The sequence below is a fragment of the Triturus cristatus genome, chromosome 5_2, assembly GCF_964204655.1.
Source record: "Triturus cristatus chromosome 5_2, aTriCri1.1, whole genome shotgun sequence".
NCBI classification, from domain to species: domain Eukaryota; kingdom Metazoa; phylum Chordata; class Amphibia; order Caudata; family Salamandridae; genus Triturus; species Triturus cristatus.
In genome coordinates, this window is record NC_140588.1 from 762,123,192 (window position 1) to 762,150,628 (window position 27,437).

The 27,437-nt window shown below is 42.9% G+C and overlaps 1 protein-coding gene across 3 annotated transcripts in view; it reads right to left on the minus strand.

Moving 5' to 3' along the window:
* Window positions 1-27,437, minus strand: part of LOC146829237 (sodium- and chloride-dependent neutral and basic amino acid transporter B(0+)-like) — a 561,372-nt gene that overhangs the window by 257,667 nt on the left and 276,268 nt on the right. For all 3 annotated transcript variants that reach the window (XM_085607862.1, XM_085607864.1, XM_085607865.1), the window contains one exon: window positions 24,714-24,846. In XM_085607862.1, coding sequence (XP_085463988.1) covers window positions 24,714-24,846 — 133 coding nt within the window. The remainder of the gene's footprint in view (window positions 1-24,713; window positions 24,847-27,437) is intronic.

The window sequence follows — 27,437 nt, forward strand, 5'->3', positions numbered from 1 at the left end:
CGGAGGCGCTCAAAAGAACGACGCTCCCTCGGTGGAGCGGGAAGTTTGAATTTCGAGTCCCGATATCACTGAGAGCCTGGTTCGTGAGGGGAAAACTGCTGGTGCTCTGCCCTCCCACGCTTACCTAGGAGTTCCGCTGGTGTTCCGCTGTCTGTAACCCTGCCGTCGCTGCTGTCGCTGTGCCATCTTGCGGCCCCGGCGAGAGGAGACTACAGCTCCCAGGCGCCCTAGCGCCCCATCGACGTCATCCAAGCGCCCGGAGGCGCTCAAAAGAACGACGCTCTCTCCGCGTCGCGGGACGCGCGTGGGCGGGCGCCGGACGAAGCCCGGACAAAGGGCGGGCCGTCTGTGGCCGTCCGGGGCAGACCGTGGCTGGGCTGGGCCACCCCCTTTGACCCGTACTACAGGTATTTAGCTGCTTTCATAATCTAAGTGGTGAAGTGTATATACTGAGCGTACGTTGACTGTGAATAATGGGGAAAACTACACGGATGGCCACTCGCTCATCTGTCAAAACTAAAGTCCCTGCCAAGACCCCTCTTCCAAGTCTAACAGCAATAGACAGGATGTTGCAAAAAACAATTGGAGTAGTCGCCAATGCTATTGAGAGCACTGAGAGGCGGCTATCACTACCTCCTAGTCTATGTTTGTTAGCGCAACAGCAACAGGACACAGAGGATCGCTCCAATGCTATGCTGAGTATGCAATTATCACAATAATCTATATTAATGGCCTCTTATGCGGACTTCCCGGTCAAGGACCCGAACTGTGTTGTAATTTCACAAAGTACACCTCCTGATGAGTTTATGAATCGAGATAACAGGTTGTCTCTAACTCCTAGATTAGAACCAAGTGAGGGACAATTTAATACAAATAATGTCCCCGATCATAGGGAGGAGATAATTATTTGTGAAAATGAAGATATAAACACTATGGGTTCGACAATTGGTGTAACCTCCCTGCAGGAGGTACAGGAGAGTAGACCAAAAACAAAAGTGGCGCAGATTGTGCGCAAGAAAGGGAAATCAAAAGGGAAAAATAGGAAATCTGTTTTACCCCCTCGCCAAGAGAATGGAGTTAAAAGAAAGTCACTAAATAGTATTGAAGAAAACTCCACCTTACAAGAAGCCATTACATTGAGTGATTTGGTAGATTTTATGATGAAAATAGAGCAGGTAATGAAGTCCCTGATATTGCCAGTGGTAGGAAGATTAAAGACCCTTTTTGATAAAATTGAGGGCTTAGAAAAGCAAGGGGTAGGTACTGTAGAAACTTTGGAACATTTTGGTGCATTGATTAAATCTCAAGCTGCATTAAGTACTACTAGTGCAGATGATGTTGCTATTAATGTACCGCACACATCAGCAGCTGCGACTCTATCTGAAAGGAGCAAGAAGGATGATGCACCCCTTATTCTATCTATGGGGGCAAACATGTTGAATAAAATAGATACTGGTGAAAAAAGAATTGAAAAAGAGAAAGGTAAGGGATATGGTGAGAAGGAGGGAATGGCAGACCAAAACATTTATAAACAGAATGATAAGGACAAGAAAATACATATTGACCTCCCTCCACAGTCATTACCCTATACAGTAGTGTTGACCGGGGTACCAGAGTTGAGTAACGGAAAGATAGAAAACTATCAGGAACTCAAGAATAAGGTAATTTATTGGCTGAATCACAATAGGCCACTGCCTGGACAAACTCGTGTAGAAATTCTAAATGTTAGGAGGGTACACTGGATTGGACAGAGGCATAAAGATCTTCAAGGAGATTGTATTATCATAAACTTGAGGGACAGAAGAGCTGTGAGTTTTATTTGTCAATGGGAACCAAACTATAATACTGGCAGAATTCACACTTTAGATCTAACCTACTTTTACCCGTTATTGGATTTAAGGAGAGATGATACCTGGTATTCTGGGAATTATAGGTTCAGACATAGAGGTAATGTTAGCCCAAATTTTAAAATCCCTTTAGTAAATAGATTTCAGATCCTGCAGGGGCTAGAAGATATTGACTGACTCAAGGGAGACAACAGACCCACTGATTTGAATATTCTCAAAAGTTATAAGACAAGGGACCAAGGGCTTCGGAATACCTCCGCCGAAACAGAGATAGCTAAGGCGGTCCCTATTAGTGATAGTCCACAAATTGAGGCATTTTGTGGTGAGGAAATACCTCTTGATAGTAGTAATGATTTAGATGATGATCAATCTAGTGGGGAAGTTTGGTCCCTTATGAGTTGGAACATTGCAGGACTGAGGTCTAAAGTGGGCAATGAAAATTGGGAAAAACTGGTAGGCAATTTTGATGTAATTAGCCTCCAGGAAACATGGACAACTGAACCTATACACATTAATGGATTTAAAACATTCTTTTCCCCAGCGGTCAGCTCAGCTTATGGTAGGGCTAAAGGAGGTTTGTGTACGTATGTTTCGAACCTCCTAGTAGGAGTTAAAACTGAGTTAGTTTTTAATAATGTATATTATCATATTATAAGGATCAGAGTTAACAAGGGGTTTTCCATAATTTTGATTAATTTTTATGATAACATCCAAGGAGAAGACCCAAGGGATGTTTTTAGATTATTAGGTAGTAACATCACTTCGGCAACTGGGCGGAGGACAGAGGATACCTGTATTATTTGGGCAGGAGACTTTAATTGCCAAATATGCAGGAGTGGTGAGAATGGGCTGTGTGGGATAAAACTGGATAGAGACATTGGCTCTAGTCATTTTGAGCATTCTGTACGAGGGGATTGTTTAAATGAATTAATATTTGAAAATGATCTGGACTTTGTAAATAAGCTGATTAGTCCGGAAATCCCCTTTTTACCAACGTTCAACGGCAGAGGGGCAAATACAACTATTGATTATGCCCTAATGACCTCTAGACATAGGGACATGATCCGGAAATATGGAATTCTGGACTGCCCACTTAGTGATCATTTTCCATTAAGCTTTAAAATAACCATGGGATGTAAGAAATATCGTGGTAGGACCAAATCTAAAGTGATAATAGACGACATCGTTATGGTCCGTAAAAATGGCTATGCTCTGAAGTGGACAAAAATTTGCCCCATAGATTTTCAGGAGAAATTAATTAAAAGCATGTTGCCAGAATTTTATGTATGTACAGATGTAAATGCCAATGATACAGATTTTATTAGTAATTTTTCATCGATCATTGCTCAAACAAGGAAGTTATTGTGGGTTGATACAAAAGGAGGGAACACAAGGAAGAAGAGGTGGTTTGATTCTGAATGTACGAAGGCTTATAGAAGTTTAAAGCATGCTATACATGCTACTGAGAAGGATGCTGACCTAATCAGGAAGTGTAGGAGTGTCTATAAGCAGACCCTTAAAAATAGGAAAAATGCACTAAAACTAGAAGCATGGGATGCTTTATGTGACGCCTCGCTAAGTAAAGATTCTGCCTCATTCTGGAGAGTTGTCAATGCCCCCTTTTTAAATTTCAGTGATACGGACCCACTAGATGTAGCAATCACTGAGAGTGAGTGGGACGAACATTTTACTAAGTTGTATTCCATTGTACAGGATCATATGGTTAGTACCCATGATGATAATCAAATGAGAGACCATGTACAGAGGAGTATCCAACTTGAACCTGAAATAACAATAACAGAGGTGCAGAAATGTATTGATGCAAGTTTGGCGGGAAAAGCACCAGGCCCTGATGGAGTCCCTGTTGACTTATTTAAAAATAACAAGGAACTCTGGGCACCAATCCTTACACGTATGTTTAATGCCACTCTGAAAAAAGGCCTCCTCCCATCGTCGTGTGAATCCCTGATAGTCCCAATTTTTAAAAAGGGCGACCGTGAAAACTGCAAGTGTTACCGCCCAATATCACTCCTGGATTCTACTATTAAAATTCTAGGAAGGGTAATCTTAGACAGGTTACATATATGGGCTAATGAAGCAAATATTTTAAGTGACCTGCAGTATGGCTTTAGGAAAGGTCTTGGTACTATTGAACAGTGTTTGAATTTGCATATTTTAATCGAAAAATATACCAAAGTGAAAGAGGGACGAATGTTTTTAACTTTTGTGGATCTTACCTCAGCATTCGACTCAGTAACACATTGTAAACTTTGGTTAGTAATGGACAAACTGGGTGTGGATAAGCAGATTATTGACTTCCTGAGAGACCTTTATGCAGGAGCATCGGCCCGAGTAAGATATGGGAAAAATGGTGAATGCACTAGATCATTTGCAATCAGAAGGGGTGTAAGACAGGGCTGTGTCCTTGCGCCGTTTCTTTTTACACTTTATATTAATAACGTGGAAAAGACTCTGATAACAGAGTGTAGGGACGTACCAATGGTAGAAAATAGATCAATCCCAATCCTGTTATATGCAGATGACGCGGTACTGATGGCTAGAACACCGCAGGCCATGCAAAGAGTAGTCACTTCCTTTTCGGATTTTATGAACCAGCTAGATTTAAGCATAAATTGTTCTAAGACATTCACCATGCACTGTGGGTCGGGTGCGCAGAGGAAGAAAAAAGTAATCTATATTGGAACTACCCCAGTAGAGGACACCTTAACATTCCCCTATTTAGGGGTCTTAATTGATAGCTCCGGGCTATGGAACAATACTATTAAGACAAGGAAACTGTTGTACTGTAAATCTATCATGGCTTTAAAAAATTTTAGTCGGAAAATAGGGAGGAAACCAATTAAGGAAATATTGACTGTTTACGAAGCAACTTGTGTAGCTATTGCCACTTATGGAGCAGGCCTATGGGGATATGCAAACGTCAGCATATTACAAGTTGTCGAAAACAATTTTATGAAATATCTCCTGGCCGTCCCACAGAGTGTCTCAACATATTCTTGCCATATCGAACTAGGGGAACCATACTTAGAAGACACAATAAAAACTGCACCAGTACTTTTATGGCATAGAATATGGACCGCAGATGAATCTGGTTTAAACCGAATGATTATGGGAAATGCAATGGGCCTAGAGAAGTGTGGGAAAATTAGATGGCTGCATTATATTAATAATTTTCTCATGCTATTGGGACTAGGGGATTATTATACTGATCCGCCTTCTCTTTGTAATATTTCGAGGAAATGTTTAAAAGATAGATGTATGACCTATTTGCAAGAGACCAGAGCTAAAACAGAGTTTAAGAAATCTACGGTAGTAGCTCATGAGCAAATTGTAATTTGCAATAGTTTACAGCCATATCTAAAGCTACAAATGAGTGATTATGAAAGGTTTTTATTGACACGTTTTAGATTTAATATACTATTTAGATCACTCAGCTTTCCAACTATGAATAATTGGTCAAAAATCATGAGTAAATGTCCCTGCGATGATTTATCAGTGCAATCAGATATGCATATACTTTTCTTTTGTAAATTTTATACTAGACCAAGACAAATGTTTGTTGTTCCTTTGCTAAAAATGATGGAAATTAATCGCTGTCACCCTGCTTTTTTAGCTGTACAGAAACTGGATAATATTTTAACTGTCGTATTTATTTCCTCATTCCTTAAAAATGTTTTTAAATTACGGAAAACAATTGAGATCTGAACTTACTCGTTTTTTTTTTACTATATGTGGCCCTATAATTGTAATTTTTATATAAATGTAATTTTGTCTTTGTACTTTTATGGTTATTTTGTATTAATAACCGAATAAAGAATAACTTGACTTGACTACTGATTTAATCCCAGAGCTCACTGAAATAGAAGTGAATTCCCTTTTCGACTTCTGAAGGAAGTCTCTCTGCTTGCATTGGAGGCAATACCTATGGACAAGATCCCAGTAGATGATTTCTGGATACTGAAAAGCACCCCTGCTCTGCCTCTCCTCTGTGCCCTTATACAGTTGCCTCTTGCACTCCAGTATCTGAGAAGTTAAGTTCATCTTTCCATTTTGTGCAGGTGGTATTTGAAGGTTGCAAGACTGCCCATTGAGCCTTCATCCCATAAAGTGGAGAAACTCCCTTGCCTTACACACCTCCGTCTCCCCCAAAGTAATACTAGGAGATTTTCACATGCACCTTTCCATTGCGTGCCCCGGGTATGTTGTTGTTTATGTAAGTAATGACTACATTTCACTAACACAACAGTGCATGAGTGTTAGACTTAACACCCTTGGATGGTAGTCCCCCAAACAATTTCCTTTACCCCTCCTGTTTTGCTGAATTTCTTTCTGTTTGACTTTAGGACTCTGTGCACTTTGCCACTGCTAACCAGTGGTAATTTACCTGTGCTGCTTCCCTAAAACATGGTACAATTGGCTTGCACTTGATTGGTACATTTCTGTTACTACATGTAGTTGTACTACACAGTGCCTGTAAATTAAATGCTAGTGGGCCTGCAGCACTCATTTTGCTATCCACTAGAGTACCCTTTTAAAGCATGTCTCAGGCCTGCCATTGCTGCATGTATGCTGTTTTAAACTGCCATTTTGATCTGGCTCAATAGCATTTTTACCAGGTCCAAACCTTCCTTTTAATACATATGAGTCACCCCTAGGGTAGTCTAGAAACAGCCCATAGGGCAGGGTGCATTCTATTTAAAATGTTGGACATGTATTTTTGGGTTTTACATAGCCTGGTAGTGAATAGATCCTATTTTAATTTTTCACTTCTCCAATGTCTACCTCTGTCGTAGAATAACATTGGGTTAACTTATTTCATTTAATAAGTGATAACTGTTTCCAAAAAAGAAATACCATGTTTGGCTTCCACTGAATTGCTATTTAATGGTAAACTTGTATGATAAGTCCCAGTTTTTAAGACGTTACTTTTAAAAATGTCTGGCATCAAAGTGTACTCCTCCTTGCCCATCTGTAGGTTCCCTCAAAGCCAACGCAGTGCAACGCAACTTGACACCGTGTGATGCAGGCCTCACATCTCAGCACCTCACAGCTCCTGATCAGTGGCCCCATCACAACTGACATAACATGATGTATCTCCATGCCGGACCTCTCATCACAGCACCTCGTAAGTCCTAATAGGCAGCCTTACCAGAACTGACACAAAACATCTTAATGCAGGGACTTGCATCACAGCCCCTCACTTCTCCTTTTCGGTGGCATCATTGGAACCGAAGCAGCATGCCGCAATGTGACACAACACCATGCAGCTCCTGATCAGCGGCCCCATTGGAAGTGACGCAACTGGAGGCATTGTGACACAGGACCTTGCACAACTAGGTACACTGTCCAGAAAGCCCAACTTGGTCCTGTGTCCGGCCCGCGCTCCATCGCAGTTGGCTTGAACTTGTGGCTGTGGCTGTGTCCTAGTCCAGCATGACCAGATAACCTCAGATGGCGCTTTGTGGTTTTTGGCTCTATTTTCACTTAAGACTTTGAAATTGTATATCTCCATTTCTACTAATTCTTTTTGTTGTTGTTCTGATATCATTGTACTTATTAAAGATTACTCTATTTTTCTAGATTGGTGTGAGATTTTACTCATCCCAAAACTCATTTTACTATGATGATCTCCTTTTTAATCCAACTAACAGACTCACATGTCCACCACTCAAGTTAACTCATATTTTCCTATACTAATCCACCACTAATCTTTTTTGTGTTCCGGAATAGAGTGCTACTGACTGAAAAGCACTTTGATGCCTCATCACTTGCTACAACTGCAAAAAATACTGCTCACTCTTATAAAAAAACAAAGTCACACCACCACCAAAACACAATCTGTAAACTGTCTATTAATAAATGTTTGATCACTCTCTAAAAACAAGCCTCACATCTACCACCTACTCACTGGCACACAGCCTGACTTACTCTTTATAACTGAATCATGGTTGGGAGATGATATGGCTCTGGTGTTGAATGAAGCCGTTTCTCTAGGCGATCCAACTGTCACACAAAATCGTTTTGGCAAAAGGGGAGGTGAACTAGCTGTTTTATTCAAGCAAACCATACATCTCACTAAAGCTGATGACGTTTCGATAGAGGAACGTGAGGCCTTCTTCACCAGCTGCAACCCTACACCAACTTCCTTCTCCTTTACAGACCTCCACCTAGCAATGCAACCTTCCCAGACACATTTCTAGATGCAGTTTCTAACATGATAACACTACACTCCAACATATGCATTCTTGGTGACCTAAACATTTGGTTTGACAAACCAAATATTCCCCATCCAAAATCCATCATCACTGCTCAAGAAACACTGCACCTACATCAGATCGTTTACAAATCCATACACATCACTGGACACAACCTAGATGTCATTTTGCAAATCCAGAACTAGTTACCTTTCAAACGAGTACGCCTATCACATGGTCAGACCACCATTTGCTAGCTTTCCAACATACAACACCACAAAATAACACCCCTAAAACCACCTTAAATGCATCCACCTTTCGCCCAAGGAACAAACTCAATTTTGAATACTTAGAAACACAACTAACATTCAACACAGATCTAGACACAATACATGCAATTAAAAAACTATATGAGTGGCTGAAGGAAGCTTTTGATATTCTAATATCACTCAGAATAACAAACAGGACAAAAGAATACTTGGAGAAAAACAGAACTAAAAGAGATAAAGCAAAATTAGAAAACTGCAATGCACCTGGTTCAAAACAAACAGCAGTCAAGATAAACTTCACCTACAGAAACTTAACAGCTTATACAAGTTAGCAGTCAAAAAAGCTAAAAAGGGTTTTAAGCAGACAGAATTCAAAATGCTAAATGTGAAAAAAAATAATTTTTATAAAATTCTCACTGAAATTCATAAATCTATGTGCATAGAAGGAACTCATCCCATTAGTAAAGAATTCACAGACAAACTGCAAATCATTACACAACCAAAGCAGACACATTGGACTCCTATTTAAAAGAAAGAAAAAACACCAGTGACAAACCTCTTTCCAAAAATCCCTTCCAAGAGTAGGCTAATCCAGCCTCTCCATTCCTTCAAACAAATATCACAAAGTGAATTTATGGAGCTGCTCAAAGCAAGCAGGCTTGCTGGCAGCCCTTCTGACCCTAATCACCACAAATATTCAAAAACATTCTTCTAACTGCCTCTGCTGCCACACCAGTAAGAAGAATCATCAATAATTCCAGAAGTATGGGAAGCTTTCCAGAAGACCTAAAAAAGGCATACATACGCCCATTATTAAAGAAAACTAACCTGGACCTGCTTGACTTCGACAACTACAGTTTCATTACAAATGGACTTTTCCTGGGCAAACTGAATTGGTACCCAGATGTCCCAATTCATTGAAGATAACTCCAGACTTTGCGACTTCCAAATAGGATTCTGTCCAGGAAGAAGAGCAGAACCTACCATTGCTATCTTGGACGACCTTAAAAGCACAATAGACTGGAACTGGGTGGATGCACTACTTCTCTCTTGGTTAACGTTTGCCAGAAGATCCACAGTAATTCTACTTTGTATCACCCACAAAGCAATATATGGAACAGGGGCGCTGTTCATCAAGAATAAAAGCACCAAATACATTCAACAAAGAAACCTCTGCTCCAGATTGACACCTCACTTCAAAATCCTACCATACAAGAAATAAAACATAGGTGGTACATCCTTTTCTGTTTAAGCAGTCAAACTATAAAACTCACTATCCCTAAACATAAGATCCACGGATAACTATCTTATCTTCAGAAGACTACTCAAGAGTTGGCTCTTCTCTACATAACCACCATACTCAAACACAAACGTACTGCATATCCCTGTGAATATATGCATTCCAACTGGTTTTGTGTATGTATCTAGATATGTGTATTTCTCTAGAGAAATATATATGATAATTTTGTTTATAAAGATTTAGATAGTCTTTAGGTCTGCTTAACAAATGTAAATATTACTTAAATTATTCTACGCTTAACATGTATGTAGGTCACTGCATGGTTTTCATAAGTTATTTGCTTAAATGCTTATGGTTCTCAGTGTATTTATCTATCACAATATATAAATTGTATCATAACTATGTATCTACAATTACTTCACTTCACTATTCAGTTATTGAAAAGGAAAAAAACACACAAAAATGAACCTAAAGTATAGTAGCACTTGAAAGGCTTAGTTTATTCCATACAACTTAAATTTGGATAGATTACCTTCCTTATACATGTATACCTTCCATGTACTTATATATCTATGTATTTATTACTTTATTCCTACTGTAAAAAAACAATAAAAGACATTTGAGTCTCTCTAATGTACTACCCTATGTTTCACCGTGTACCTCTCCCAATGTATCCTCTACCTCAACTCTTTGACTCATCCCAAACATTATTCTGCTACTATGATCTCCCAAACAACTCATTCTAAACCCTTCCCTCATGTATCCCTCCTTAGACTCATCTGACACCTCATTTTACTACTATGTTCTCCCTAATTGATTTCTAGAGACTCTTCCCGCCTCCATCTCTCCTTTACTCATCCCAAACCTCCACCTACTATTATGATCTATCAATAAACACTTTCTACACTCTTCCTTCTTCTACCCCTCCATTCTCCTTTTCAATCCAATTCAGATGTCCACCGTTCAAATGAATTAATATTTCCCAATACTAATTTACCACTAATTCTTTTTGAGTTCCGGATTAGCAGGCTACTTACCAAAAAGCACTTCGACACCACATCAGGGGTAGTAAGCGCTATATAAATACAATAACAATTGTGCTCTGTTTTTACCTGATTACTGTTTGAGTGCTGCATAAATACTTTGCACATTGCCTCTCAGTTACGCCAGACTGCTTTTGTGCCAAGCTACCAGATGGTTAAGGACAGGTTGATTTAGTGCCTTTTTGTGTTTCACCCTGACCCTGAGATTGTGGTTGTTTGTTGAGAGGGGTTTCATGCCCCTCAACCGATAACTCAACTTCTCAAAGTCCTGCCCCTGTACATTCCAGTTTGGCTTCATACCCCCAACAACCCCATAACAGTGGCTATTGATAGACCACAGGGGTATCTGGTTCTAACTCACTTGGCCCATTTTAAGATCCTGCATTTCTGGAAATCAGGAAAAAAAATATTTACATTGTAACCTTTGATTTTGTCTTTGTTTTGGTGGTGGCCTCTTAGCAACATAAAAGTAGTGGGGTCCAGAGCTTCCTTTCGTTCGTAGTTTTGTTGTTGAAATTTGGGTGTTTGCAAACACCAATCTCTTCATTGACAGTGCTGGCTTCTGAGCTACCTAGATAGGCTCTGGTTAGATACTCACTGAGATACTGATGTAGCAAATTCTCTGTAAAATTGTAGTTGGTCTTAGAGTTACAAGTGACCTGAACAGGCTTGTGCAAGACTGACCTGTTGGAATTGAGAGACTATTTTATTAAACCTGAGTGCAGTCCCATGCCCGCAGGGCCGGATGTAGCCAAGTATTACAATTTTCTTACAGCGGCCTTAGGCCACATGGCTAGAACTTCGATTGTGTCCAGAGTGATGACGGTTTAATATAGCCTTATAGCCCGCCGCAGCGGGCTATACCGGCTGTTAAAGGCCCGCTGCAGCGTTACAGGCCCGAGCCGAAGGCGAGGGACTTTAACAAAGCAGAGGGACTTTAAAATAGCCCAGCTACGAAGGGCTATAAGGCTATTAGAACATTCTGCCACTAGAGGGCAGAATGTTCTAACAAAACAAAGCCTTCAGGGAGCGCGAGGGGATTGAAATCCCCTCGGGTTCCCTGAAGCCTTTGTTCACAGCCAGAGCTGTGAACAAAGACACATTGGAATGTTGGTGCTCCGGGCTTATACCAGCCATTATAAGCCCGGAGCACTCCATTGTTTTCAATGGAGCACCCAACATTCCAATGTTCTAATAAATATTAAGATTATCCACAGACCAAGAAGTTACATAGACCTTTTGATTTGCTTGTTCAGTTTTATTATTGATGGTATAATAATGTATATTATGTTAAAAGAATGTATGCTTTCTAAAGTATAGCTCTGGCTGGGAAGTTATCTGTTTTGATGGTTATTTGATTTACCATGGCTGGGAAGTTACCTGTATTGATGGTTTTTTGATTAACTGTTCTATTACTGTCCCTAAGCTGCTCATCCTCACAATCCCAAGAGAGTCAACACCAAAATAGGAGACTGATACTTTTGAGTAATATAATAGTACAATCTAGTGAATGGCAGTACTTTATATGAGAGCAGTCATTAACCACTTGCTGCCATGGGAATGAGAGAGCCAGAATCGGTGTAACCCCTGCTACAGTGGTATGTTATTGCTCTTTCAGGTATCAGCTGGACATGGATGGTCGTGATCTCAGCAATCTCTTACGAGTACAGGAGACATCACTCTACACAATACTGAATTTTACCTGGTGCTCAAACTCATTTGGTAAAACCTAAATCTAGTCTGCACAATTTTTTGTGCCTGTTGAAATCAGGAGAAAACTGGACCAGACAACGACATGGAATCAGAAATCATATGTGAAAATAAATCCAGTAATTCCAGCTGCTATGTGTTTTTTCCAAATCTGGCCCAGAATGCTCATGATAGACAGTAACTAGGGTAGAGATACTGGTTAAAAATTAGCATTTCCTGGGGAGGTGGTTATGACCTCCTGTTACCCAACACCTTAGAATGGTTCCTTCAGATTTTGATTTTGTATCTCTATTTCTTTTCAGCTGAATCATGAGAAGCCAAGAGACCCACGTCTATCACTAAGGATCGGTTTTCTGCATAGTCTAGAGCTTGCGGAGCAGAGACTTGTCCATGCCAACATAGAGGGTGTTTCCGTAGTCCAGTCTGCTGGTAATTAGTGCTTGGGTGACTGTCTTTCTTGACACGGGGGATCCATTTGAAGCTCATATGGAGGATGCGGAGGGTGTTGAAGTAGCTGGAGGCAACAGCCGTGACCTGTTGGTTCACGGAGAGGGAGGAGTCAAGCACCATGCCCACTTCTCTGGCATGGTCCGTAGGGTCGGGGGGCTGCTGAGGGCGGTGGGCAACCAGGTGTTGTTCCATGCCGCTGGAGTGGTTCTGAGGATGAGGACTTCTGTCTCCTCCGCATAGAGTTTCATGCAGCTGTTGCTCATCCAGGTCACGACTTCCTGCATACCTTCCTGGAAGACGAGTCTGGTGGTGGTGGGGTCCTTGGTGAGGGAGAGTATGAGCTGGGTGTCGTCGGCGTAGGATACTATGCTGAGGCCGTACTGTTGGACGATGGCTGCATGGGGGGCCATGTGGATGTTGAAGAGAGTTGGGCTGAGCAATGATCCCTGGGGCACTCTGCAGTTGATTTTTGTGGGTTCGGAGAGGAAGGGTGGCAGTCTGATCCTTTGGCTTCTGCCGCTGATGAACGATCGGAAACAGTCGAGGGCAGTTCCTTGTATGCCGGTGTCATGTAGTCTGCCCACTAGTTTGCGGTGGGAGACGGTGTGGAATGCTGCTGACAGGTCGAGTAGAATCAGGGCTGCGGTGTGGCATTTGATGAGGAGGATGCAGTTGTCGTCAGTGGCAGCAAGTAGGGTGGTCTCGGTGCTGTGGTTGCTGTGGAATCTGGATTGAGACGGGTCGAGGATGGCATTATCCATGGCTTAGCTGAGGGGCTTGATGTCATCAGTGGCGGCAAGTAGGGCGGTCTTGGTGCTGTGGTTGCTGCGGAATCCGGATTGAGTCGGGTCGAGGATGGCATTGTCCTTGGCTTAGCTGGGGGCTTGGTGAATTGGTGAATTCCTGGATGACGTTGAAGAGTTGTTTGGAGTTGGTGGAGTTGGTGACTTTTTTGATGTGGAGTAAGGTCCTTTTAGTTGTACAGATGTGTTGGTAGTATTTCGTCATGGCGTTCTTGTAGGTGGTGAGGTTTTCGGGTGTCTTGCTGTTTCTCCAGTTCTTCTCCAGGCGTCTGCTGGTGCATCTTGGTTCTTGGAGGTCGGTGGTGAACGAGGTGGCTTTTCTGGGGAGCTGTCTGTCGGAGTTGCGTAGCGGGGCGAGTTTGTCTGCGCAGTTGGAGATCCATGTGTGGAATTCCCTGGCAGCGTGGTTGGCGTCGGATGCAGCGGTGGGGGTGTTGCGGTTGAGGGTGGGTTTGAGCTTCTCCTCTGTGACTCTGCTCCAGTTCCTATGTGGGGCATGGGGTGCCGGATTGGCCAGCTTGAGTTTGTCACTGAGGAAGTGTACGCAGTGGTGGTTGGTCCATGGGTGTTGCATGGTGTGGCTGAAGCGAACGCTGTTTCCTCCTGCGAAGATGGGGTCAAGGGTGTGTCCTGCCTTGTGGGTCAGTTTGGTGAAGAGTTTTTTCAGTCCGATGTTGGCGAGCTTTTTCCAGAGGGAAGTGGAGTTGGGGTCATTGGTGTTGTTAAGGTGGAAGTTCAGGTCTCCAATGAGTATGAAGTCCATGGAGGTGATGGCGTGGGGTGCGATGCGGTCCTGGGGGGTCTGTAGGTGAGTGTGCCACAGACTGTAGAGTTGGGGCTGGTCTGGACCTGGAAATGCAGGTGTTCGGCAACGGGTAAGGTGTCGCTGGAGGTGGAGAGGCGGAGGGAGATTTTGTGCGCGATGGCGAGGACTTCTCCCGGGTGGTTGGGGCCGTCCTTCCTCTGGATCGTGTATCCGTCCGGGATTGCGTGGGCAATGTCAGGGGTAGAGGAGGTGGTGGTCCAGGTGTCTATAAAGAATGCAATGTCGGGTGAGAGTGTGTCCTGGAGGTTCCAGATTTCCACGGCGTGTCTGTGCAGGGAGTGCATGGTGAGGAGGATGCTTCTTAGGGCATTGGCGGTGTTGGTGGCCGTGGCGGTGGTGAAGGTCTGGTGGCAGTGGCGACAAGAGTTCTGGTCGTGGGTCGTGTTCTGCGTGGCCTGTTGGTAATTGTTCTTACTTCCGGGGTTGAGTGCGAGGATGGCGGATGAGTCGTAGTGGTAGACGTGAGGAGTTCCAGGGTCCCTGGCGCTGGTCCTGGTCGGGTCGCGGATGGGCGCAGATGGGCTTGCCTTTGGCATGCCTTCATCTCGCCAGTGGCGCAAATGCGCAGCCGCCGCCATCAAATAGGGTAGGGGAAGGGAACGAGCAGCTGGGAGGCAATGTAATTTGCATTGATGCTGGTCAGTTGTCTGAAGCTACACATGACAAACCCGAATTACCAAAGTAGCACAAACCACACACCCCAAAATAGAAACTCTACAAACACAGCAGGCACAAATACCAATGGACACATCTCTCCATTATATGTCCCAGGTGATCAAGGATATACACTCTCTCCATGACTGATGACACCCCTCAGAGCCACAAACACCCAGGCACAGAGACAGTACAATGTTGCCCTTGGACGCACCCGTTCCATTGTCGAGAGAACATTTGGCGTGCTTAAGTCACGGTTCCGGTGCCTTGACATCTCAGGCGGCATACTGCTGTACAGCCTGAACTAGTGTGAAAGATCATCGTGGCATGTTGTGTGTTGCACAACATATGTGCCCGCACCAATGCGCCATGGATCGAACTGCCAGATGAACCAGACAATCCTGAGTATGACCAAGAAGATGAGGCTGATGCTGCACACACCGCAGCTTCTGCTGCAGGAACAGCATGAAGGGACAGAATTATTAATAATTTCTTTACATAAGCACGTCAAAATATGACATCCTTATTTTCTTTTCTGTGAAAAATGCACATAAGCATAATTTGTACAATAAAACATCACAACACCAAAACCTTGTGTGCATGTTCATTCTCTGCATAAGTACATCTATCTGACAAGTGAATGTTAAACATTGTGTGGTTAGTAATGGTGACTTGAAAGTTTTCGGGTGAGTACGTGTTTTGGGGTCAGTGTTGAATTTTATGGTGTGTTTTGGGGTCAGAGAGGAAATTCCATCAAATACTGTTCATCTGAGGAACAACTTGCACTTAGCGTCCAAATGTTTGCCGCCTTAACGCGACACTTTTTTCATAACCGCGATGGAAAATAATAGCTAAATACATGTAAAAACACGAAATATTACCGCTAAAGCCAACTTGAGTGCAGAATATCAGCGCATAGTCAAAAAACGGGCTGCAAACACACAGGAAGTGATGTCAGCATGCATCCTGGAGGACTACTGTGCACTTTCACTTTCTCTTTTGAACACACTGCTGGTGACTGTGGAGAGTTTGGAGGTGTTTGGTGTTGTGTACTGTTTATTTTGGATTTGAGAGTTTTGTTGTGTCCTGGGAACTATCCCTAGTGTCCCTGTGAAGTCTTGTATACTTGTCCTTACATGTTTTTTGCGTCTTGTACTAAATCTTGTCGGGTGTTTGTCCAAGGGGTCATTTATATTCTTAATAGTTGTTGGGGTATATATTAGGGTTTTATTTTTTAGGAGTGGGTTTAGGTGTGTGCTGGGAGATGGTGGTTGTGGGTAGGGAGGGCAGGATGTCAGAGGGGGCATTGGGGGGTTCCTCTGGCAAGTGAGTAACTACCAGCCCTTGATGGTTGAAAGTGGGAGTCGGACCCTGCAGGGATATGCCATACGTGTGCGGAAGGTGAGGTGGGAGCATGTGAGGAACCAAATGCTGCATGTCTTCGGTGTGGGCAGGACTGTCCAACAATGGAAGCACCGATGGCAGGATGGTGTGGGCCGTGAGGGTGACATCTTGGACCACCTTGGAGTCCTCATTGGCCAACAAGGTGATAAGTACAACCTCAAAATAGTTAAATGAACACTTATAACATACAAAATGCTGTCTGTAACACAATGGGGTATATGTTCAAGAAAGTGGTGGGGTGAGGCGTTAGACGTCATGCCTACACGCCCAACCTTGCCACTTCAGAATCGCAATGCTGCACCATGTTTACAAGCATATGGTGCAGGTTTGCATTTCCCCCTGCACTGGCGCAACTATTAGCAGTGTAGTTGCACCATAGTGCAAGGGTGTCTGCGTGCAGGGCAAAAATTGTTTATGTACAGGAAAGGTGACCTTACTATACATTAACAATCCAAGGTATTTTGCTTATTCCATGTGCACAAGGCAGCACACATGGACAAAGCAAAAAGGATCATGCATTTCTCCTAGTTTTGCTAAGTTAGGATCAGCTTTTCACTGACCTTTACTTTTGGCGCTGCCTCCTATGTACGCTGCCCTTGTACCTAGGTTTTCGGTAATGCTGTATGAGATAGGAGAAATTGGACATTTATTAAAAGACATCTCCAGAGTGTCATACACCATCAATAGTTGTAACACATTGTTGTGCGATCTGCAGAAATGCTATTGTCTACAGAGCATGGAGAACATGATGTTGTTGGGAGCAACGGGGCCTTGGGAATGTGTCACACAAGAAGAGTGTGCTAAATGTGCAAATATGCAAGCATGATTGTCTTGTTTTGCCTAACTCTGCATTATCATGTCTTGTGGGAATAACAGACAAACTAGACACAATCATGTATGCAACATGAACTGCAACAGTACATTTACAGAGCATTGACATTGATGAAGTGGATGATGAATAGGACACGTGTTACCAACACACGTTTCTTTTCATGTCTCACAGCTGGCAGACCACTCATTACACAGGGGGATATCGACGCCTTCAAGGACCCACACGCCACTGGTGAGTTCACCCATTAAATATTATCATTGTGAGATGTGATGAATCTCTGGGTCAAATCATGTACTTAGTAGGATGCAGTATGGGTGTGTGTCACATGTACCTTGCCTCCAGAGTGATGGTGTTTTGTGGAAGTGTGAAGGGTGTACAAATCAGTAAGTGAAGATGGAGCAATCCATATGTCTTCCGGATGACACTTTGCACATCCCCAGCCAGTGATACCCATGAAAGAAATATCAATGGGTTCCGTCACTACAGCACATGCATGTGGATTACAGATCGTACAGACAGGAGAGGAGACATGTGAGTGGTGTTGGTGATGAGTATGACCAGACATAAAATGCGTGTACATCCTTGACTGAGATGACTGTGCAAGTGGGCCAGATCATGGACAAGGAGGTAATGTTTTTCAGGCCGTGCATGATCAGACACAGGTCTGCACAGTACTATTGTAGGTATGCTGCATACCAGCATCCCCAAAGTTACAGGGCATAGCTTTAAGCCAAGGCTGACAATGGCACGTTCCCCAACCACCTAGCAAAGATGTCCCTATGTATGTAATTGGCATGTTTTGGCATTGCAATGGTGTTGATAAGCTGTCTCCTTGGGTTCATTACTCTGGTAGACTCAGGGGCAAATGTACAAGCCCCAATCTCCGATTTTGTGACGTTACCCCACATGCATTTACCCCGCATGCTTTTACTCCACAGTTTTTACTCCACAATACCTTTTACAACACAGGGCTTTACAACGCTATTCGTTACAACGCATTCCCCATTACAACCCAATCACTATTCTAACGCCAGGGGGGCGTTACTTTAGGGAATGCGTTGTAACAGTTTGTAGTGTAAAATCCTGCTTTGTGAAAGTTTTAGCAGAGTCAAAATTGTGTGGTAAACAACGTTTTTCCCGCTCGCCCAGTGGCGAGAGGGGCTGTGCCTTATTTCAAGTCAGTGTTCAGCCAACTAATGTTGTTTTTCTATGTGTGCTGCTTGGTACAGCACACATAAAAGTGACAGTAGGGCTTTTCCAGGATTGTTCATGTGCAGGAAGGGACACCTTCCTACACATAAACAAGCCTCCCCTGCACACAGACACCCTTGCACTCTTGTGCAAGTGTGCCTGTGTTCGCGCAGAGTTGATAAACTTCACTCCATCGGCGGGGGAATTGCAAGGCTGCACCAGAATATTGTACATATGGTGCAGCCCTGTGTTGCAGAAGTGGAGAAGCGAGGCGCTACACCTGGATGGCTAATACTTCTCTCCTCCAATTCCTTGTACATGTCTCCCTCAGTCAGGGTATGTGACAGCCCCATCATTTGACACTGACAGTCTCATTGGATTATGACATCACATGTCACATGCCATGCACTGTCATGCCAGTGTCGCCAGAATTTTGTAACTGATCCTTGATTCTACATTGCGTTCTCCATGTCACTTTTGAACTTCACAATCTTTCGTTAGAGTGTAGGCTCCCATGTTTCACCGACCTTGTGTTTCTGAGTTAGATGGAGAACATTGATATAGTCATCAGGACTCACATTTTGTCATTGCTCTTATTTGACAGACAACATGTTGCCAGAGGAGGCCCACGAATTCCAGTTCAAGAAGGACCAGTATCTTCACATACTCAGGGTGGCCAAGGGATACCGCAACATGGCAAGGAGGCATTGAGCTGACTGGGAAGCTGGGAGGTGGAAGGCGGTGCCCGATGTAGTCCTCAGACGCAGGCAGAGTAACACACAGGCCATATCTGGCCCTTCTGGTGACAGGCGTGGGTCCCGACGTTGACAGGGATCTGCAACACCCCCCGAGACATCACACAGACAAGCTGCTGCCTCAGGATCCGGCACACGATCTGGTGCCCCGTCACAGCCCCACGGACAAGGGACAATTCCAGCTGCAGCATCTGATCACGTAGTGCCATTTACCATGCGGAACCATCGCACAATTATGGACATGAACATCAGAGTGGCACAAATAGAACGTGAAATGGCGGAGCATGCCTCCCACCTGCAGGAGATTAAGGCTGCCCTGGGTCTCCCATTTTGAGCTTTCCGATAGAGACCCATCCCCCTTTTCTCCGTGTCCCCAGTGTTATTTATTATTATTAGTTAGTGATAGGTACGTTTTTAAAGTTTTAGGTAGTGTAGTGGAGGAATAGGTTGTGTTAGATTTTAACATAGCTTTAGTTATTTATTCTCTTGTAGTATTTGTGGATAAGTTATCTTTCCCTTTGGGTGGGGGGTAAATGTATTTGTTATAAAAAATAAAAAAAATTACAAAAACATATATATTTGTGTATGATATCTGTGTAGTTAGTTTATGTTTAGCTAAGATGCATTTGTCCTGTCTTCTGATGTGCTTTAAGGTTGGGAGGAGGGTTGATGTCTTACATATGTTGTTGTGTGTTTAGGATTAGTTACATTAGATAGTTTAGATTAGCATTCACTTTGTTCCAGTTAGTTAAGATTAGGTTAGTTGTAGTAGTGCTTAGTATTCGTTTAGGGTAGTTAATCTTATTACTTGATAATACATTTTTACTGTTTTTGAATTCTGGTTGCACGTAGGTCTAAAGTGATTTGGTGGAGTGTTGCTTTTTACCTTGTATACAAGTTATTCAATCACAGAACAATCATTTGAATGTGTACGTGTGGTCATGACATGTTACTTAGCTGGACGGATAGTGTCAGGATCCTTTTGATTTGAGCACAGTAAACTTGTATGGATTACAGGGTGGCAAGTAGGAGTTTTGGCCTAGGCTAGGGACACTCTTTTGTGAAGTTTAACATCTTGTGTGTGACTCACAGAGTTGGACAGCAAATTGTTGCCCATTGACAACACAATGTCGGAACATGGCCTTGAACAAACTTTGACACTGCAACTATTATCCATCATGAAAATGGATGTATGTGTCTTGTTCCACAGATTACGTCCACACCCTACATACCACATGAGCCTGGCGCAGAGACTATCTACCATGCACACACATAGGCACACTTGCTGCGTAGTGCAGGTGTGTCAGAATTATTGAAATTGGATGTTCCTGTGCATGAAGGCTCACCCTCCTGCTCATGCATAATGTTTCCATTTTGTGGATCAAATGTGCACAGCAATTGGCAGAACACATTTCTGATGCAAACAGGAGGGGAACTGTAGCATTGCTCCCTGTAGTGCCGGTGTCATACCCACTTTTCCCAGCTGTTACTTTTGTCATTGCCTCATAGTGATGCCACCCTTGAAATGGTGGTACAGCATCTGACTATATGCTAATTGCAGTTCACTACACATACCTAGACACATTGCCCTCTCCTTGCACAGTGAGCCCAGCATGAGATGATTCCTTATTTCCAAGGCATTGTTAAGCCACGGGAAGGGGCTGACTGAGGACTTGCACTTTAGGATAAGTCCCTATTGCCAACACAATTTCACTGAAACAGACATTGTGGTTCCGATAGCGGGTGGTAGATATGTGCCATTATGAATCTTTATCTATGTGAATATGGCGTGCTCTATCTTTGAATGTTGCATGCAATGAAACCCGTCACTACAAGCTGTGTCCACCCCGTAGAGTGTGAGTAGATCTGCCAAGAGAGACTTATTAGCAATGTTAAATGGAGACACTACTTGTGGAATGTTACTTACTTGGCCATATTTTCTGCACATGCCTATTGCCATCATGAACAAAGGGCAATGTTGGAATCTTGCTAGAGAGTTGTATTTCAGCAATTAGGGCACAGCTAGTTCACACATGCCCGGTCAGCTCACTGCCTATCTGGGACACAGTTAAACATGAACATTTATCGTATGTCCCTCTGTGTATGTTTTGATGGATTCACTGGCCCATACCTGAATGGTCATAGGAAACACACATCTGTATAACTTAAATATTTTTATTTGCATATGCATTGTCTTTGGTGAAGACTGTCCCAGAACTTAGTCAAACAACCCCCACATTCCATAGATGCCCAGTGGAGGGCCTGACAGAGTCCTTTGGGGTAAACAGGTCCAGAGGAAGAGGCAGAGTTCAGTCAGCAGGCTGATTGCAGTGTCATTGGGAGCAACACAAATTATGGCAGTCCATATCGAGGTCCAAGGCGAGTACCGCATCTAACTTGGCCGCCAGGCTGTCAAACCCCACCCGCACCTGACCAGCCATCTCCTGCTGGACCTCTACTGCACGACATTGAAATGTCAGAAGTGGGTCCTCAAGGTCCTGGGAGACAGCTGTGGTGAAGGGTGCTAGCTGCTGGGTGGTTTGTGCATGGGGTGGAGTTTCCACGATGCTGCTGGATGACCTTGCTTACGGAGATGCGGAGCCAATGGAGTTGAGCAGGTCTTGGATTGTGTCCTGGTCGATGGTTGCAAGCTTTTCATCTTCATCATTGAAGAGTGGGATAGGCTGCTGTACATGAGGTGATGTTTCTCACTCTGCAATGTAAAGGGGAGATGCAGTTGTATTTGTGTTTTAAGTATGATCATGCATTGGACAAGTTTACAAGCAGACTGCATGACAATGTCTATTCAGGATGTTTAGGAGGAGAGGCCTTTTACATGCCTGATAGTGATTCATTGTACAACATCATGTATGTGACTTTATAGTTGTACATTATCATCTCAGAGTTTACAGGTATGCCAAATGTGAGTGACCAATTTCTACACACATGCATCACCAGTTGTGTCCTCTGTTCAGTAGTGACAGTGGTGCAGGTTGTACTACATTGTTGTCTATGTTGATTGGCTCAGATGTATGTGTCTGTGCACTGCATTGTGGGAGAGTCACCCCTACTCAGTACACCCTGATAATTCTCAAGATTACTCATTTTTGGAGGGTTGGATTGCATGGTACCACATGTTGCTGTTGGCAATGCAACTTGATTGTTGTTGAGCCATGATTAGGGCTATCCCACTGTTGTGATCTGGGTTGATGTGATGTGCCATATGATGTGGGCAGGGACGTATGCTTGATTTGACATGATACACACAGTGTGGATACTTGTTAATTTTGTTGAGTCAAAGGGAGTGCTGACATCTTAATGGATGCATGTTGATCTGCAGATGTGGTACATCTTTGTTTTTACTGCCCCTTATCCCTTTCAGCCAGTGACCTTATCACTTATGCTCATTTCCAATGGTGAGATTTTGCAAGTTTGAGGAAATATGGGGCTTAGTCAGAGTTGGGACACTTGGGCATTGCTGGCCAGCAGATTTCTTTATTTCAGGGACTGTATGAACATGAAGAGTGACAGAGTGTGACTTGCTCCTTTAAGAATGAACTCCACACTCAGCCACTTGCATGATTGCTGACATTGGTGGTGGCATGCTCACTTATGCACATAATCAGTCGCCTTCACAGTGCATCCTCATTTTGTCGGGAAGGAAATGCAGCCCTGTGCAGACAAATTGTATGTGCGTGGTGTTGAGGCAAGGGGGCCATTTTGACACCCTGCCACATCTCCAATCAATGTGCCCCTTTGTTCTTTCATGTTGTCCTTATTTTGCGGCCTGATATAAATCTTTGACTATATTTAGAATTACTTTTCTGTGCAGATTTCCAAGTCTGTGAGCCCACCAATATGTGTCTTGCAAAAATATTAATTGACTAGGGTGATATGTGTCTATGCCTCCAGGGACAAGGGTATCTGGGACAAGAGCTGCAGTCATTGTGTGTGTGCACTGAGAGATATTTAATTGTGCATGAGTGGCATTGGGCCCATCCACCACGGTCCCCCCAGTCCCTGGTTGCTACTCACCCTGTTGCTGAAGTAGTTGGTCATGTTCAGCAGTGTCCTGTCCCTGGACTCCAACCACTGACTCCTCGCTGTTGACTGTGGAACCTGTTCCTTCAACTCATCCAGCTCCTCCTTTGGCGCTGGACTCCCACATCCGGTCTGCAGCGCTTCCTTGCGATTGGCCAACAGTTTCTCCTTGGTCTTGTGCTTATCATCATGCCTGCGCTTCTTGCAGCCGTTCACTGTCCTCCTCTCCGACAGCATTCACCTTGGCTGTGATAGACTGCCATATTGCATTTTTGGTCCCCAATGACACAGTGGAGCTGACAAAGAGCTGGTGTTGTTTCTCTGTCACCTCTGCAACCACTTTTTTCACATTAGCGGCAAGATTTTTGTCGCCATAACGCAGTTGTTAACGGTAAAAAATTCTGCTGCGATGAGAAACGATCGCCATGTAGCGATGGCTTGTGAATATGCTGCTAACATGGCGAGAGTTTTCAGCGGTACACGGTGGTAAGAAAACTGCTGCTAACTAGCGTTAGCGGTAGTTATCGCCAGTACTTGTACATATGGCCCTGAAAGTCTTTGGTGATGGAAAACTAATTAACACTGCTTTTTAGGCCACTTTGCATCGCATGAGTGCCTGTGCGGATCTTTACTAAATCCGGTCGTCAGTCTATGGTCCCCAGTACATGCGCTGCAGCAGCTTGATTTCACAGAACTCTCTTCTGAATTTGTACACACACCAACGAAAGCTCAAAATAGTGTTCAAAGTGGAATATACTTCGAAACTGGAGTATTAAATGAGTTGTCAAAGAGAGGACCAATTGTGCTACAAATATTTAGTGGCTGATACATAATTATGCAGGTTTTCTATTTGGAAAAACATTGGTAAAAGTTACTGACTGAAATAAATGCTGGTAACTCAAAGAGCTTAGAACCTAATGATGCACATGGCCTTATTTCAACTATTCAATTTAGTTAGGTTCTTTTCTTTCCCAATCCAATCCTCAATCTCACTTAAAGTACTACTTTATACATTATTAGTTATGTATTTAAAAACGAAGCAACATATTGCATTTCAGAGATAATTTATCATTCAGTACATGCAACAAGAGATGGATTGGTGGGCATTACACAAACCAATGCATGTGACTGTAAATGATGAGTGTTCGGTAAGCTGTTTTATGTGAATGAAAATAGCAATGACAAACAGACATCTCAACACTGTATAATGCAAAGAATATACAATAAACTGGCGCCACGCAAAAGTACGATAATTCCCCATTTGAGGTACACATACACAATTAACAAAGTTATAAGGTTAGGCCTGGTACAGTTAACCTCCGATGCCATTATTTTAGTATTGTTTTTAAATCTTGTGCTGTTATCTTGCAGACAGCAATATTTGCACGTGCTATTACTCTGTAAATGGCTTACATTCCTATTGTCTAGCTTACCTTTCCTGATGATTTTATTCCTTTGCACAGAGCTGCTCCAACTAGAATCCATGCCAGCAAGAGACACAGAGCAAGGTACCAAACAATCTGGCCAGTTTCATCCATTCCATTTGATTGGCGTAGTGCAACTTTACTAAAGCAAAAAAAAGAATACACTCATCACTCACTTCCATGGGCTTTGTCATTAGCAAATCAAGACACTTTAATGATAAAAAAAGCTAATGGGGTGGAGCACAAACATTTTTGCCTGGTATTATTGAATTTCCTTGGTGGTAAGACACTGCTTGCTCCAAACACCTTTTGCCAATGTATTCTGAAAACAGGATTCTACAGGCCTCATTTATGGGGAATTGGCATACGATAGCACAGCAGGTTTTCTTGCTGCACTGCCCTATGCCAATGTGAAAAGACAGGAATACACCCTATTTATGAAACACAGTGCATTCCTTTCCTTTCCTTTGCTCTGGCGCACAATTTCCTGCCTAGCACCAATGCAGGAAGCCTTCAACAATGGTGCATGGATGTCTGCAATGCATTCAGGATTGTTTTTGTGCAGGAAGGGGCACCTCCCTGCACAAAAGCAATACCAAGAAGAGTTTTTGAAAAAACTGAGGGAAATAAAAATATTTCTCCTTGTTACACCTACTCTGGAGAGGTGTAAGGTTTTGGCACTGCACCAAGTTTACACGATTAAGTAAATCTGGGACAGATTCAAAATCCATCCGTGTAGCGTGGGAAAAACCCACTGCAGCGCCCACTGCAGCACCCATGGAAGGCCTCACTGTTGTCTTACTCCATATCTATGAGGCCATGCAAAGCCACGCAAAGCAATATGGTTGAGAGGTTTGCACCACTGAAGCGTCAAAAAGTGATGCTCCGGCAGCGCAAGCCTCTCATAAATAGGCCCATAAGAGTGTAAGGTGTGACAAGAAACTCTTTATTATGTGGCATTTTGCTGTGGTAGTGATGTGTTCTGTTGGGTTTTGTGCTGATGTGCTCTTGTCCTGATTTGTTTAGTTTTATCGTGATTATTGTGTTGTGTTTTTAACTGTTTTCTTTTAACTGTGTTGTTGCGTTGCTTTGTCCCTGTTATTGTGTTGTGTTCTGTTGCTCTCTTTAGATATGTCGACAAATGCTGCTACATTTCAAGCCAACAGCAGCAAATAATTTACCACTGTCTAAAGTGATAAAGTGGCACTGCTACAAGTCATCAACTATTTAAAACATGAGTCAGCCAAAAACTGTGGCCAAGAACACGTTTTAACCCAGAACTCCCAGTGCTCCTTTTATGAGATGTTGCCCAAGATGTAAAAAGGTTGAGTACAGTAAAAACTCAAACAAACAAAAATGTAATGGTATACCTTGGACATACATGTAATTTATCACTAATTGGACACATTGTCTACACATATACTTTCTTCGTTTGATCAAACAATAACATAGATGGATATAACAATTATCAATCAATCAATTAAATAAACCTAATTTCAAAATATTACGCATATTTCCAGGTAAAGCGCTTCAAATGGCCTAACTCATATACATTTTCTGACTTACATCATGCACCCTGACTGGTGTTTTAAGGCAATAGTGAATAAATATACATGAAAACAGATGAATTTTCAGCATTATGCCGATTTTCTTCTTTCAGAAGGTAGACTTATGTCAAAGTGTGGCACAACTGGAAGGGAGTTTTATATTTTTGGTGAACACGTTCCTAATTATTGTTGTAGCTTGTACTGCATTTTCAGTTAATATGGCACTGGAGCAGTGATTTTCACAGTACTGGCCTGGGGCTGCTTTGGCCCTCCTGACTTTTACACGTGGCCCCCTTGTCACCAGCAGCACTAGGCTGCTCTTTACCTGACTCAGCAATAATATTAAATAGATGTTAAATGAAGGGGCACGTGTTAATTTAAAGGTTAATTGAAATTAAAGAAAGAAAGTAACTTGGGTGCCCTTCAACACTTAAGTTTAGGAGCACCTTCGGTACTAAAGACATCTTGCAGCAAACGTGAAAATGCATGATAAAGTCTCTGGAAAATTAAATTCAAAAAGTGTATTTTATTAACATACAGACATGTTTCACTTGTAGCTCAGATGTATTTGTTTAAAAAGAATAGTCTGTTTTCCAACATAAATTTAGAAACATTCATGCTTCCATCCACTCTCGAGGCAAGTCAGTTATGTGCACCCTTTCAGTCGCCTAGGTTGCCAAATTTACATGGACAACATTTTGGTTTATTAAACCAAACACAAAATAAGGTTTTGTACAGTGTACATCCCGAAGTGATGTATTTTGAGGTCCTCGTGTATGTGAAACTGAAGACAAAGGAGGGAAAGTGAAATAAAACCACTGCCTAGGATCACACAGTTTGTTCAAGTGGAGAAGTCGGAATTGACCCCTGGTTTTCTGGTTTTATATTGTACAATTCAGCTGCTAAATGTACAAGCTTCACTTATCATACACCCTCCTTACCCCCTTACTTCACCAAGCCGCTACTCTGTTGGCATCAATGCAGCCCTCGGCCACCCCACAGACCTTTTGGGCCCTGGGGTTATGTTTGCGAGCACCCATGCACTAGAGCAATCTGTTCATATTTGTAAGAATCCAGTCTGCTGCAGCAGAAAACGAACCATATTCTATGAAAACACATAATTTTAGGGGTTCATTTTTGTCACCTCAAGAATCGCAAAACTTGTATAATTGCTCAGTATTGGTGT